Below are 14,375 nucleotides of genomic sequence, written 5' to 3'. Positions count from 1 at the left end.
TCAGACATCTTTGGCAAGGCCAGCAAGATCAATATCTCCTCCATCACGACGTGCTGGTTTTTGTGCGTGGGGACGGTCTTCAATGGGTACTCCACGCCTCAAAGATGGCTGAGATGGAGGGTCACGATTGTCGACGCTCGGCGGACCAAATAGATCAAAGAAACTGTTCACCATTTTGTCTGCGGCGCCAAAGAAATGGTTGATACCTCCGAAAATTTCTTGTTCGATGGATTCAAATTCACCGCGAATATCCCGATCGATGGCTTCGATATCATTTCGTAGACCGGGGAAGTAAAATGGCCCATCCTGAGACTTGCCGATTGGAAATGGTGACCCCTCAGCTACTTGATTAGAGACATCTTCTTCAGTATATTCTTTGGTGGATTGCAGCACTTCGACAGGCCTAACCAAAGCAAGAAGGAAAGAAAAGTTATCAAATGTTTGTATCGAAAGCTTTAAGTTCCCAAATCCAAATGACCACAACACATAAAGTAGTTACCTAGGTTAATAATAATATAAAGTATGTTATTCTCCCACATTTCAGAACCTAGTGAAATCTTTTACCTCCCACTTTCAGAGAATTCAATGTTAAGAACCAACACACACGCCCATTCATTTCTGTTAATTGTTTATGAATGTGACGTTGAACTCTAAGAGGCCAATTTTCAATTGTGCATCTTTCAGGGATATACAATCTTGGAAATTTAGTAAGAGGAACAAACATACACATGCCAATTTCATTCCTAAGTTCATAACTATTATCGACAACAAAAACACATCATCTCTCTAAACGTCACAGAACATTTCAAAAACTATCTTCATCATTCATTCAGATACCAAAATTTGATTGGTAAACCATGTACGACAGGACTGCGATTTTCTGATTTTACGAAAGTAGCTACCAGAGATAAGAAAAGGGAAGAAACTCCAATTAACAATGCATGGAAAAAACAGAAAATAAACTTTCAACACACACAATCATGATGATTCTCACAACTAGGTTGAATGAGTTAATTTTATCGATATACTCCCTGATGCACAACATGGCCATTTTATGGTATCCACGGGATCAAATAACCTAAAAGCATGAAATTTCTCATACCCATAATCATTATAGTTTACGAGGAATAAATTCATTCATGCATTCAAATTCAATCATTCTAATTGAAAATAAATTATTAATTGGATAACTGACTACAGTGAATTATCCAAGTAACATTATTAGTATATGATATGAAGAGTCTATAATAAGAAATTAGACTCACTTTCCGATGCAGTCACGAAGAAGTTCCTGAGTTTTCTCACACTTTCGAATGAATTTTCCAGGCTCGACCTCCTCTGTCTTGCACTGGGATCGCACGACACTCCTAGTGGAGCACTGATCTCCGGCGTCACAACCGCCTTTAATCTGAGCATCGTCACCGTGTGATGGTCGTGAGAAGCTGAAATCAACAATACCCTTGTCGTCACCTGATTCTTCGTCTGTGATCCAACCCATGATTTTCCAGAATGTACAGATTGGTTTCCGTCCGGCTCGAACCTATTCTTTCTCAAGTTATATACTACTATGTATGTGTCTCGATTCTCGAACCCTCCCCTCATGGATCAAGAAGATGTTGGCCCAACTACTTTTGGGTTGGATTTTTATTTTTTTTTATTTTTTATTTTTTATGATAGGACTGCATTTTCATGAATTGTAACATTGTCAAGGTTAATTTTTTTGTTGGTAAAAACTCAAATCATATTTACTTCCAGATCAATGAATGTTATAAGACGTGGTGCGAGTATTTTGTTTATATATATATTTTTAATATTTTCTATTTTTAATTTATTTTTATTTAAATTTTATAAAATGATATGTCATACAATTAAATCTCTTTAAATTAATATTAAAGAGACTCGAAAAATTTATTATTTAACCGAGATATTAATTTATCGATATATGATTTCGATTAAAATTATAAGTTGGGACCGAACAAAATTATTATTTTAGCGAGATTATTATTTTATTGAATATTATTTTATCGAAGTTATAATGTATTTATTTATAAGATACGTAGAATATATTTATATTTGAGTAATTTTTTTACTAATTTTTTAACATATTTTTATATTGTATATATATGTCAAACATATTATTATAGGGTAATTATTCTCTCCATCCCATTTTATTTGTCCAAAAATACTATTTCACACAAACTAAAACAGTAAATAAACGTATATTTTTGATTAATTTATTTCTAATCACTAATATTATAATTTTTAAATTTTAAATCACCATTTATATAGGATAAATGATAGAATGGAATTCCACATTAATTTTATAAATGGATAAAAAAATATTTTTGAATAAACAAAATCGAATGAAAAGAATAATTATTAAAATAATACTATTTATACAAATTTTGTATACGTAATGTCTATGTGTCAATACCACGCGATCGATCCTTAAACCTCATTTACACAGTCTTCAATTTCATTTTAAATAAAAAATAATAAAGAAACAAAACACCTTTGAAACGAAATATTCATTTTAAAACAGTTACGTTTTGTGAGTTTTGTGAGCAATTTTCTATCGTTTCGTGCATTAACCATTGAAACGAAATATTCGTGTTATGATTGTTGGGTGTACTGTGAAGATATCGGAGAGAAAACAATAAGACTTTTCGGAAAATGCTTTGATAATACAAAAGGTCCCTAGAAACAAATGACGATTTAAAACAGCTACTTATTTATTATAGACAAAATTGAAACGCACGATGAGGCATATAAGCAGAATTCAATTTCTACATTCAAAACCAAGTTGTAAACTTTCCCACTCGAAAGATCAAAGCTTCAATCTTTCTTCCCTCTCTAAATACAAGAAGAAAACCCAACAAAAACAATCCCCTTCCAGAAACAAAGAATCACCGGTTGCTGGGTTTAGTCATAATTTTGCTCCATTGTTCAGGGAAATCACTGAGATCTTAGGAGCTGACTCTGATAATCTATTTATTCCAGATAGAGATTCATCCGTGTTTACAAGTTCCGGTGGAATTCACTCGAAGAATGACCTTACAAGTGGAAAGAACCCATATTGTACAGAAACTGTTTGTAGAAATGCTGAGCAGAAAGGGTCGTCAGGAAATGAGAATGCCGGGGCTCTCAAGGATGCTCGAATGGAAACTTTGGATGAAATTGGTGTCGGTTCGTTTGTTCAGGAGGTTACACGGATTCTTATGGAGGAAAATGGTGTGTTTTCAATGGAGGAGAGGTTAGAGAAGACAGGTTTTCAGTTTCATCCATTGGTTGTTGGGAAAGTGTTGAGAAAATGTTTCAAAGTGCCACATTTGGGTATAAGGTTCTTTAACTGGGTGAAGCTAAGACCGGAATTTTCTCATACTACTGACACTTACAATGTCATGTTGTCTTTGGCTGGTGAAGTAAAAATGTTTGGGTTGGTGGAGAAGTTGTTGGATGAAATGGAGACCAACTCTTGCGAGAAGGATATTAGGACTTGGACATGTCTTATCTCGCAGTATGGAAAGGTGGAGATGATCGGAAAAGCCTTGACGTTCTTCGATAAGATGAAGAAATGTGGCTGTGAGCCTGATGAAGGGGCATACAATGTAATCATTCGTTGGCTCTGTAATGCTGACAAAGGTGATATTGCACTTGAGTTTTACAAGGAGATGGCACTGAAGGATATGAAGCTCAATTTAAGTTTGTACAAGATGTTAATTAATGCCATTACGAAATCGGGAAACATCGAGGCTCTTCAGTCTGTAACAGATGACATGTTGAAGGTTTGTCAGATGCCGGAACGTGATATATATGGTCTATGTTGAAGAGCTTTTGTGTTTCTGGGAGGATTAAAGAAGCTTTGGAATTGATTAGGGACCTCAAGAATAAAGACGTTTCAATTGAACCCGAGTATTTCGAGACCTTAGTGAAAGGACTGTGTAAGAATGATAGGATTTCAGATGCTTTGGAAATCATAGACATTATGAAGAGAAGAAAGTTGGTTGATGGGAAGATTGTTGGTATTGTTATCAGTGGGTATCTGAAGAAAAACGACCTCTCTAAAGCACTAGAAGTATTTGAAAGCATGAAGGAGTCGGGATACTTGCCTACTACTTCTACTTACACAGAGCTAATGCAACGACTTTTCAGATCGAAAGATTACAAAAGAGGCTGTGGCCTATATGAATGAGATGATAGAACGAGGAGTCAAGCCGGATAATGTTGCTATTACAGCAATGATGGCAGGTCATGTTAGCCAAAACAATACCTCTGAAGCATGGAAAGTGTTTCGGAGCATGGAAAGACCAACTTGGAAGTCTTATTCAGTTTTCGTGAAAGAGCTCTGTAAAATTTCAAGGACGGATGAGATTTCAAGGTTTTTGATGTAATGCAGGCTTCCAAGATAGAAATTGGAGACGATATATGTCGCTGGGTTATATCTTGTATGGAAAAAAAAGGAGAGGACTGAAAATATAAAAAAAGTAGAGCAGCTCAAAATGACACGCGGGCTTTGGTCTAACAAGATATCCAGTGGTAGTGATACATCTGTCCAGGATTATAATGAACAGGAGCTAAAGAAGATGGAAAATCAATCATTGGCACCAGTTCAAAAGGTTTATAACAAACTAGAGAGGCAAAGAACAAATGACAAGCATGCTGAAAAAGATGATCACTTGGTGAAGCCCATTTCGAAAGGATACAATGGGAAGAATGTGCAAACAATTTTGCGAGATATTATCCTCCTTTACGGAATGGTGCTCCATGCAGCAAGCGCTAGAGAATTGTAGTTTCATTTCACGCCAGAACTTGTGACTGAGGTTTTGAGGAATAGCAATGTAATAGGTAATATTGCACTCAACTTTTTCGTATGGGTAGGAAAACAAAGAGGCTATCATCACACTGCAGAAACCTACAACATGGCTATTAAAGTCTCTGGAAGAGGGAAAGACTTTAAGTATATGAGAAGCCTTTTCTATGAAATGAGAAGGAATGGCCACCCAATAACACCAGATACTTGGGCAATCATGATACTGCAATATGGTCGGACAGGTCTAACAGAAATTGCTCTAGACATCTTTGAAGAAATGAAAGGTAATGGTTTTTGTCCATCTGATAAAACCTACAAATATTTGATCATATCATTTTGTGGTAAAAAGGGGAGAAAGGTAGATGAAGCCATTAGAAAATTCCAGGAGATGATGCGTGCCGGACATGTCCCTGACAAAGAATTGCTCGAGACTTATTTCGGTTGCCTTTGTGAAGTTTGTAAACTCGTGGAAGCAAGAAGCTGCATAAGCTCTCTATGCAAAGTTGGTTACTCAAGTTCACTTAGCTATTCAATGTATGTTAGGGCTCTTTGTCGTGCTGGGAGATTGGAAGAAGCTTTGGAACTGATGGATGAGATTGGGGAAGAACGAACGACATTGGATCAGTATGTCTATGGCAGTCTTGTCCATGCTCTACTACGGAAGGGGCGGCTTGAAGAAGCATTGGCTAAGATAGATTCCATGAAGCAGGCTGGCGTTAATCCTTCCGTCCATGTATTTACATCCCTCATAGTCTATTTCTTCAAGGAGAAGAGGATAAATCAAGCTTTGCAGATTTTTGAGAAAATGCAGCGCGATGGTTGCGAGCCGAATGTGGTCACATATTCAGCCATGATACGAGGGTACATGAACTCAGAGAAGGCTGCTGATGCCTGGGACGTCTTCAACCGTATGAAACAGGATGGACCATTGCCGGATTTTAAGATGTACTCCATGTTCATTTCTTGTCTCTGTAATGCAGGAAAATCAGAGGAAGCCATGGAGCTTCTATCTGACATGGCCAACAATGGTATCATTCCCAGTACGGTTAATTTCAGGACAGTGTTTTTTGGACTCAATAGGGAAGGAAAACAAGAACTAGCTAAAACTGTATTGCAAAACAAGTTAGACCTGAAAAATAAACGCAAGTTCTTGGTGTGATACATTTATATCAGCTTTCTTGATTTTCAATTTTTCTTGGCGGGGAAGTAACTGACTACATTGTTAAGAGATGGAAGCCATCGACATTGCCCATTTGTCTCATATAGATAAAAAAGGAGAGTATCCATATACATCAGAAAGAACAAAATTAAACTGTTCGGATTACAGATTTTATTCAAATTAAAATTAGACATGGCATTTTTTTATTTCAAGTATATTCATATTAAAAATTGAATTGAATTGAATGATAACTTCAACTTCAAGTAACAGATTAGAAATGCTGGCACGAGTTCCTTATATACGAAACTATTCCGACAATAAGGTTAGCATCTAGAATTTCTCCATAATTCTGTTCACAAGTAAGAGAGAGGCTCGATCACATCAGGTCTTCAATTACCTGAAAACAACGAGTGCAAGAAAAGATGGTCAAATCACAGCCTTATTCCTATTGATGTGTGTACTAACTTATACTCCGTATTTGTACTTGAAGATCAATGGCGTACTTGAAGAAATTTGACATTCAAGAGCAGCTATATGCAGCACCAATGGGTTCAAGAAATGGTTAAGAGATGAAAAATGCATTACCATGAATTTTGACTGCAGTGAATCTTCAATCTGAATTTCGTCACACTTCAGAAAGACATCATTCATTACCTACAAGACTACTGCCACAAAATGGTAACGAAACATTGATAGGAATCTAAACCCAGAGAAAGCACGGTCAAAGTTAAGTTACATAAATATTTTTGCATTATTCAATCAAAGCCTCTTCACGATTTCTTCATCTACACGATCATAGTATGTCATTCTCCTGATTGCAGCAATACCATCTTCAAATTTCTTGTTTTGAAATGCATTTGCAAAGTAGTTGGACCAGTGTTTTAATTTCCCATGTATCTGGATTTGTCAGAAAAACAAAAAAAGTTACATAATTATACATGCCAACAAAACCCTACGAATTTACTTCAAGTTCCCAAGAAAGTAAAGGCATACAGGTTGGAATAAGCTCTGTGCATGTGCAAAAACTAGTTAATGATGATTCTCAACTAGTCATTAGGTTCTTTTTTAACCCAACTTGACTGATTATCCCGAGTATTAATTAGGTTCCTCTATTGACCATATATTACCACTTAAGATGCTTGATAAAAACCGAAACATTTGAACATCCCCGATCCATTCATCTTTTCGAAATCCAAGGAAAAAGAAGGACTATGTCATACTCATTACTCATACCAGGGACTGAATCTGCTTTAGAGCCTGAGAATCAGGTGCTTCCTCAACAGCTTCCCTAATCTCCATCACCTACAAATTCAGATTAGACTAGGATAAAACAGCAGAAAAAACTTTTAAAAACCGAACCAAATTGAAATCTACTCGTATTACCTCAGCCAACAGCTCTGGATCTGAAATTGTTTCTTCTTCATCGACTTTCACTCCTTCAAGTTTCAGCTATTCGTAATATAATGGAAAAGACTAGTTAGGCCTAAGAAAATACAGTTTCTAGCCTCACTCTGTGTGTGACAAAATCAAACTTACAATGTACATTTCCCCAGGCAATGATTATAACACGAGCAAATTGTTGTGCAGCATATTCTTTTTCTTCCTATATAAGATTAACAGAAAGTCACATAAGACTTGACAGTATCAATAAGAATAATATGTTGCATTCTAATTCGAAGTTTACCAGGGATTTTGAATGAACCAAATCAGGATGCAGTTTTTTGCCAATCTTTGTATCTTGCTTCCAAATTTATGTCCTGATTTCATACTTGTTGTCTCAGTTCAACATTATTTAAAACTACCAAATTATTCTATCTTCCATTAGGAAAGAAAAAAACGAATAGCAGGATGAAAAAGGGAGACTTACAATCCAAAAATCTGGAAGTAATCAATGGCAGGCTTGAATGGTTGAATGGACCGACAAGAGTCGCAAAAAAGAAATGGCGACGTTTTAGCTACATCGTTGCAGTTCCAGCATTTCTGAACAGCTTCGGAGCAGAGATTTCGCCGGCCATTAAATTTATGATGGTTTCTCCGTGACTAGGAATATGATTGCTCTTACAAAACCCAACAGTGATGAAATTCAAGGACGAAGAAGAAGAATGGAAAGTGTTGAGAGAATCATTGAATAAAGAGAACGAAGGAGAAAAGGGTCTGGTGGTCATTGCATGAATACAAGGACTCCATTGGAGGAGCTTGTTAGTTTTGTTCAACATCAAATTTCAGCAAACTCTGATCGGGGAGTCTCGAGTAATTTGTTTTTTACATATAGATAGTTAAGATCCTTAAGGATGATGGAATATCATATAGGTACTTAAACTTTGGTTAACCTTGCAATCCTCTACCTGAACATTACAATCATTTGTCGTAATGGAAATCCCACATCATATTATTGTTAGGATTTATAGTGCCGTCCTGTTAATATGCCACGTTTAGGCCTGCTCACCGGCTGGTTCTGATCGGTTCCGGTTCAATTAACTGACGGTTCAGACTGTTCGGGCCAGTTCGATGAACATGTTTCAGATTGGCTAGTAAAGATTTTAATCGATACATGAATGTCATGCGGTTCATTTTCGGTTATGGTCAATTCAATATACGTTCATGAGGATCGCTTCAGGTTCAAATTTAATTTTTAAACTTTTTCTTGTTGATTTAAGCTATTATTTATATATTTTTAAATTTTAGTGATATTTGTTTTCATGAACCAATAAAATAAACCGACAGTTCGACGGTCCCAAAATAATAAAACGGCGAAGAGTAACTGGTTTCGCCGGTTTGTTGAATCGGCCGAAGTTGACTGGTCCAGTTCCGAATTTGACTAAGATCGGCTCTAATTTAATTCAGGGTCCTAACCGGCTATAAGCAGGTCTAGCTACGTCATTATATACCGAACATACTCATTCCGTCTCAAAATATATGATGTTTTGATTCTTGTAGTATGTATGAAGAAGATCGGAATGCAATCATCGCAAGGCAAGTGGTTATTTATCGTAATGGAAATCATACCATAATAGTGGATTTAGTCAATACATGGCTCTAGTGAGAGTTTGTACAAGTTAGAAGAAAAACTGACTTCTTGCCGACTGATCCCTCTTAAATACATACATTATAAGTTATATTCCTGACACAAGATAACCTTTTTATTGGGTAAAGTCATTGCCGCTGCAGAAGTGAAGATACTCGATCTCATGTCAAATCTTTTTATCACTACCTTTCTTGTATATTAAACTGATCCAGAACTGAAGAAGCAACAAGGCCTAAACTTTTTGTGTAGATAAACTTTCTTTCCTTGATTTGTATTCTTGTTATGTTCATGCAAGTTGGCTTTAAGTTGCTCGTTATCTTCACTCGGATCAGGATTTTTATGGGAAGAGAAACCTATCTCGTTGTCACCAATAGGAATTGAGAAAAATTCCTCTGGGGATGTTGGCGCTACTTTATAATGGTAATGGTTGGAGTAAGAATTTGATGCCATGTTCCTGCATGATAAAATTTAACTGTTTAATTAACATAGACATGTAAAAAAGTGTGGAGGAAGTTTTCTTTTACCACCAGTACCTGGTATCATGTACACCTCTGTTGTTTGTAGAATCATGTGAAAAATTGCTTTCTTGTCTCGATACCTCACTATTTGGACATACTTCTTTATTCTCTAAAGACAATATTGTCTCGTTTGATTCACGACGAAGTACAGAAATGACTTCATCTAAAATCCCTAACGCGTGTTCTACCTCAGGCCTGATGATAACTTTCTTTCTAACTTGTATATTAGTATGATTTAACAACGGCTGGCCAACAAGCTTATTGGTCTCTTTGCCATTATATTCTATTTTTCCACTTTCTTTAATCTGTTCTTCTTTGATCTCACAAAACCCTTTCGTCACTTCAACCTGGGCATGCTCTGAGACAGGTTTAGTTTCATCCTCTTCATCAGAGTTGCTCTCAGCTTTACTTAAGGAGTAAAGAACATCCCGTATACGAGTATAAAGTGGGTCCATCAAAGCCATGCTGTAATCTTTATTATTATTTGAAACAGACGTCACGGACTGCAGATTGTCGAAAGTGAAAACTATCAGGAACAAAAAATTAATTATGGCTCTGTCCGAAAAAACTCGTTACGTCCAAAATGCATATGTATTTGTCGAAGGGAATGGTAGAAAGGAAACCGATGTCATGTCATACTTCATTCAAGTAATGACATAAGATAATGTACCTTCTGATACAGTTGGAAACCATTGCCAACAAGCTGCCTCGAGATAAAATTAATAAGCGACGGAGGAACAAAGTCCAGCTTTATATCCATTGTTGCTATTGTCCTATAAAATAACATTTGACAGTGTTTCAGGTAACCAGAATAAGAGATTTTTAACAATCTTTATCTCCTCCTCGCGTATTCTTTATTTATAACATCTTGAAGAACACAACAAACTCACCTAAAGTAACTTCTTTCATGGGACACTTTCTGTATGGCAAAGCCTCCCACCATGTCCATCCTGATGACATCCTTTGCCTCGGGGATTCCGTCATTGGTATAACCATGGGTATTTTTACCAATGCTCTGCAAATCAGGGATCTGAAAACAAAATCTGAACTAGGTCATGTTTACAATTCAAAATACAGATTGCCGGAAAGGAAAATAAAATGCAATCCTAGACAAAATATACTCCTCTGTGATGAATGATTACCGTGTTCACGAGAACAACAATGAGATCATCTTGAAGGTATTCAAACAAATAATAGTGCACGACAGCCTCTCTAGTCGATAACGGCCACATAAGCTTCATCCTTTCTTCCAGGAATATACAAAGAATCAACATTGTCAATTCACGGAATCAAATGGAATATGATGGTTTTGAATGGCACTAACTGAAACAATTACTACAGTGTTTATGGGGTCAAACCTCACTAAAGATATCTGTTCACTAATCCGGATTCTTTTCAAACATTTCGAAATTGCAACCTTGAAAGGAGGGACGTGGGACTGGGGCCACCTAGACAAGAAAAGAAAGCCAAAGATAGTGTAAAATACGGCGAGTAATCTTTCTAAATGTACTAATACAAAAGATGAATAAATGTACCAACATAGTTTAATTATCAATATTTCTTTTAAACAAAATCAATTGCTCCGAAGAAACTATCCTCACCATTTTTTATAGAGTTCTGATTCCCAAGAGATACACAGACCTACAACAAAGAATAGAATCTTTTTCACAAGGATATAAAAAAACCATGTAACAGAATAGTAGTTTCTTTGGGATGAAACTATTGTCTGGGAGGATTTCAGCTTAACTTACAGACATCTACAGGCCCATCCACATAGCCTTCCACGAGTAGTGAGTGAAAGGGAGTACCCTGAGGTCCTTCACGATACATGACTCGAAACTCTTCAGTATCCTGTTTTAACTATTACATTTACATCGGGAAGAACAGTCATTGAAAGAAGATCATATGAAAAGAGCAGGAAAATGAAGGAATACTACTTTATCAACTTGAAGAACGTACTTTCCATTCACCATGTGCTGGTTCAGTGAATTTCGACAACTGCTGGTCGTATATGGAAGCACTCCTTAACGTCTCAAGGAAATTAGATACTTCGGAAGTCCTTTTTTCGACAATACTCTCGCTGCATCCTGCACAACCAAGATAAAAGCAAGCGATATCTAAGTATCCATCGTAAATAGTGGACAAAACATTACGAACTACCGACCTTCAAATTCTTTCTGTGATGAGTTAACAAGTTGATTCTTGATGAGGCTTTTAAGAGTCTCTTTATTTGTCAACTCAGCAGATGACAGTGTCTTATACAGCCTCTCTCTGTAACCAGCAATCTTTTGTTGTTTCTCCATCTTCGCATCTCCAAGTTAAGGAAGACAGCCTCGCAAAATCTAGAACGTCAAAAGCAAAATAGCAGGTATGAAATAATTAACAGAAAATCTTATGAAGCAAAATCACGACACCAATAAAGAATTCGAAATGAATTGTTGCTTGAGATCCAAACTTAAGAAAAAAAATATTCAGATACACATAATGCAGATATCCATTAATTCATACAATCAAATTGCTCCACAAATGCAATTTCCAACACCTTGACAGAAACTAAGAGCAACGAGCAATATGGAAGGAAGATAAACCCACGAAAACTGATCACAAACAGTAGCTCCTGAAGCATGGAAATTTGTCAACGGACAGTATCAAACAGCTCCATAACAAACAACTGAATTTGCAGATAACACAAGGGAAACTAACAGCTACAACCATATATATACTATGCAAATTAAGACAAATTAAATCAAGCATGAAACTTTGCTACTTGTAATCACCCAGATACCAATAGAATGGAAAAGTTTGAAACTTTTTACAAAGCGAAACTCACATGAAACCTCCTTTATCGCAAATCCCGTATGGTGTACTGTTGATTGATGAAATTGCAGACACAGAGACAAAAGTCAGCTGATGATGTGACCACCTAGTTGGGAAAAATGAACATGGGTTTCAGCTCTCACCCAACTCTGATTACAATGCCAATTCAATCTAGAAGGAGGAAAGTAGTCGATCACCATCATGTAAGAATGAATAAGTCCATTATTATTATATTTATTATTACTGGTAAAAGGTTTTACTTTTATTACCCCCAAAAAAGTTTGAATTTTTTTATTATGAGCACTTTCTTTCTAGAAGCCAAAGGAGGAGGATATAGAAGGAGTACACGATGGGGACCACCGATTCAATTGAAAACAAATCAGCTGACTGCTATGCTGACCTCTGTAATGTAAATTAGCTATACCTAAACTCATGTGAAAAATTCAATGACTGAAGAGCAATAAGTTGGCGAGTCATTTAAATACACACACGCACCATGCACACTATAAGTTGAAATGATTAAAATATTCGTAAAAACACAATAATATTAAAATTTCAAAAATACAAATAAAATAGATAAACAATTTATCTGACATGTGATATTTTTTTTATTGAAAATGAAAAAGTACCCGAGAGGAAGAATACAATAAGTAGTAGTAGTAATATACAATAAGTAACCGTTTGTGTAATACGGAGTTTAATATTTTTTATGGGTTTGAACGATTTTGTGAATAATTTTTTTAAATGATATTCTGGATTTAATTTTGATGGAGAGGAATTACGTTAGAAGATTAGTAGGGATATTTTAGTTTGAAGGAAAATAAAAACTTGTTAATTCTTGGCAACACTTCAAATTGGAGTATTTAAAATTGTGTGATTTATTAAAAGTTATAAACTTATTATTATCTCATTATCTTTTCTTTCTCATCGAATATTTTTTTCCCAAACAATCTATTCAATTTACTCTAATTTATTATACCTTCATAACCATCAAACCAAACAAAAGTTAAAGTACATACAGAATTTTTATTGATGCAATTGTAAAAATCACTCTCTTATTGAGGTGAGCTAGTAAAAAGAGAATACAACACCGAACTGAACTAATAATTAGGTGTAGTTTGAAATCAAGTTACACCGATTATATGTTGGTCCAATTTACACCGATTATATTTCGGTTCAATTTTTATTTTTAGTCAATTTGTTTAGTTCGGCTATGCCTATATATGTGCTTGGTTTGGTTTTGATCACCTCATACTTACGTAAGGCTCCAACTTATTTATTTGAAAAATAAAATAAAAAATTATGTGTTAAGTGATCGCTTGTTGGAGCCAGGCTTATAAAATGAACAATTTAGGTAAACTCCGTCAGGCCCAATCTGTGGTGGAAACTCTAGGCCCCATTCAGTAATGAAAATTCTCGTTTTTTTTTTTCGTTTTTTGAAAATTACTGTACATTCTTAATTTTCATGTCATTTTCATCTTTTTTCAAAATGTGTTTAGTATACAATTTTCATTTCGTTTTTGGTCAAAATCCCTAATTTTAGTCAAAATCAAAATCACATTCTTCATGTCATCAAACATCTCGACAAACTTCAACCCTTGGCCATCAACCACTCTACCTCCGGTGATCCCGACGTCGGCCACATCCTCCGCCAACACGACATACCAACTCGACTGCTGCTCGCCTAGGTAGTACTCCCTCCTGAGGGGCTCCCATCCGTTCGTCGTCAATTTCATCGTCGTCGTCGTCTTATAGCTGGGGATTTTTTTGAAATGACATGTCGTTTTGTCCTCCAACGGTCAATTCGCTCTTTCCGGCTCATGGGACGGCAAGCTCCGCCTTTGGGATCTCGCAGCCGGCATCTCTGCTCGCCGATTTGTTGGTCACACTAAGGATGGCTTATGGACAGTCGGAGCTGATTTCTTCTCCATCGGCCTGGTCGGAGCTGATTGTCCGTCGTTGTCGTCTTCTTTGACACCGAAGTCGTCGTCGTCTTCTTCGTCAAAGGGAGAGTATATCTGCAATTTTTTTGGTTATACTACATTT

At 36.2% G+C, this 14,375-nt stretch overlaps 2 protein-coding genes and 2 pseudogenes across 2 annotated transcripts; 1 reads left to right on the top strand and 3 right to left on the bottom strand.

The window, feature by feature from the left end:
• Nucleotides 1-1,498, bottom strand: LOC139880973 (fra a 1-associated protein-like). The gene is made up of 2 exons (XM_071865521.1): nt 1,266-1,498; nt 1-403 (listed from the first exon to the last, which is right to left on the bottom strand). Exons 1-2 carry the CDS (start codon nt 1,496-1,498, stop codon nt 1-3), a joined length of 636 nt encoding a protein of 211 aa, XP_071721622.1.
• A 1,261-nt stretch (nt 1,499-2,759) lies between these two features.
• Nucleotides 2,760-5,969, top strand: LOC139880972 (putative pentatricopeptide repeat-containing protein At5g06400, mitochondrial; annotated as a pseudogene).
• Nucleotides 5,970-6,728: 759 nt separating this feature from the next.
• LOC139880971 (iron-sulfur cluster co-chaperone protein HscB homolog) lies at nt 6,729-9,159 on the bottom strand (annotated as a pseudogene).
• A 33-nt stretch (nt 9,160-9,192) lies between these two features.
• Nucleotides 9,193-11,815, bottom strand: LOC139880969 (uncharacterized). The gene is made up of 10 exons (XM_071865520.1): nt 11,677-11,815; nt 11,472-11,599; nt 11,264-11,372; nt 11,114-11,153; nt 10,871-10,960; nt 10,655-10,754; nt 10,403-10,542; nt 10,183-10,285; nt 9,528-10,015; nt 9,193-9,448 (listed from the first exon to the last, which is right to left on the bottom strand). Exons 1-10 carry the CDS (start codon nt 11,813-11,815, stop codon nt 9,193-9,195), a joined length of 1,593 nt encoding a protein of 530 aa, XP_071721621.1.
• Nucleotides 11,816-14,375: the final 2,560 nt, after the last annotated feature.

The sequence above is a fragment of the Rutidosis leptorrhynchoides genome, unplaced genomic scaffold (genome assembly GCF_046630445.1).
Source record: "Rutidosis leptorrhynchoides isolate AG116_Rl617_1_P2 unplaced genomic scaffold, CSIRO_AGI_Rlap_v1 contig10, whole genome shotgun sequence".
NCBI lineage: Eukaryota > Viridiplantae > Streptophyta > Magnoliopsida > Asterales > Asteraceae > Rutidosis > Rutidosis leptorrhynchoides.
Note: the sequence above shows the minus strand (reverse complement) of the source record. Positions and strands in the feature narration are given on the sequence as shown.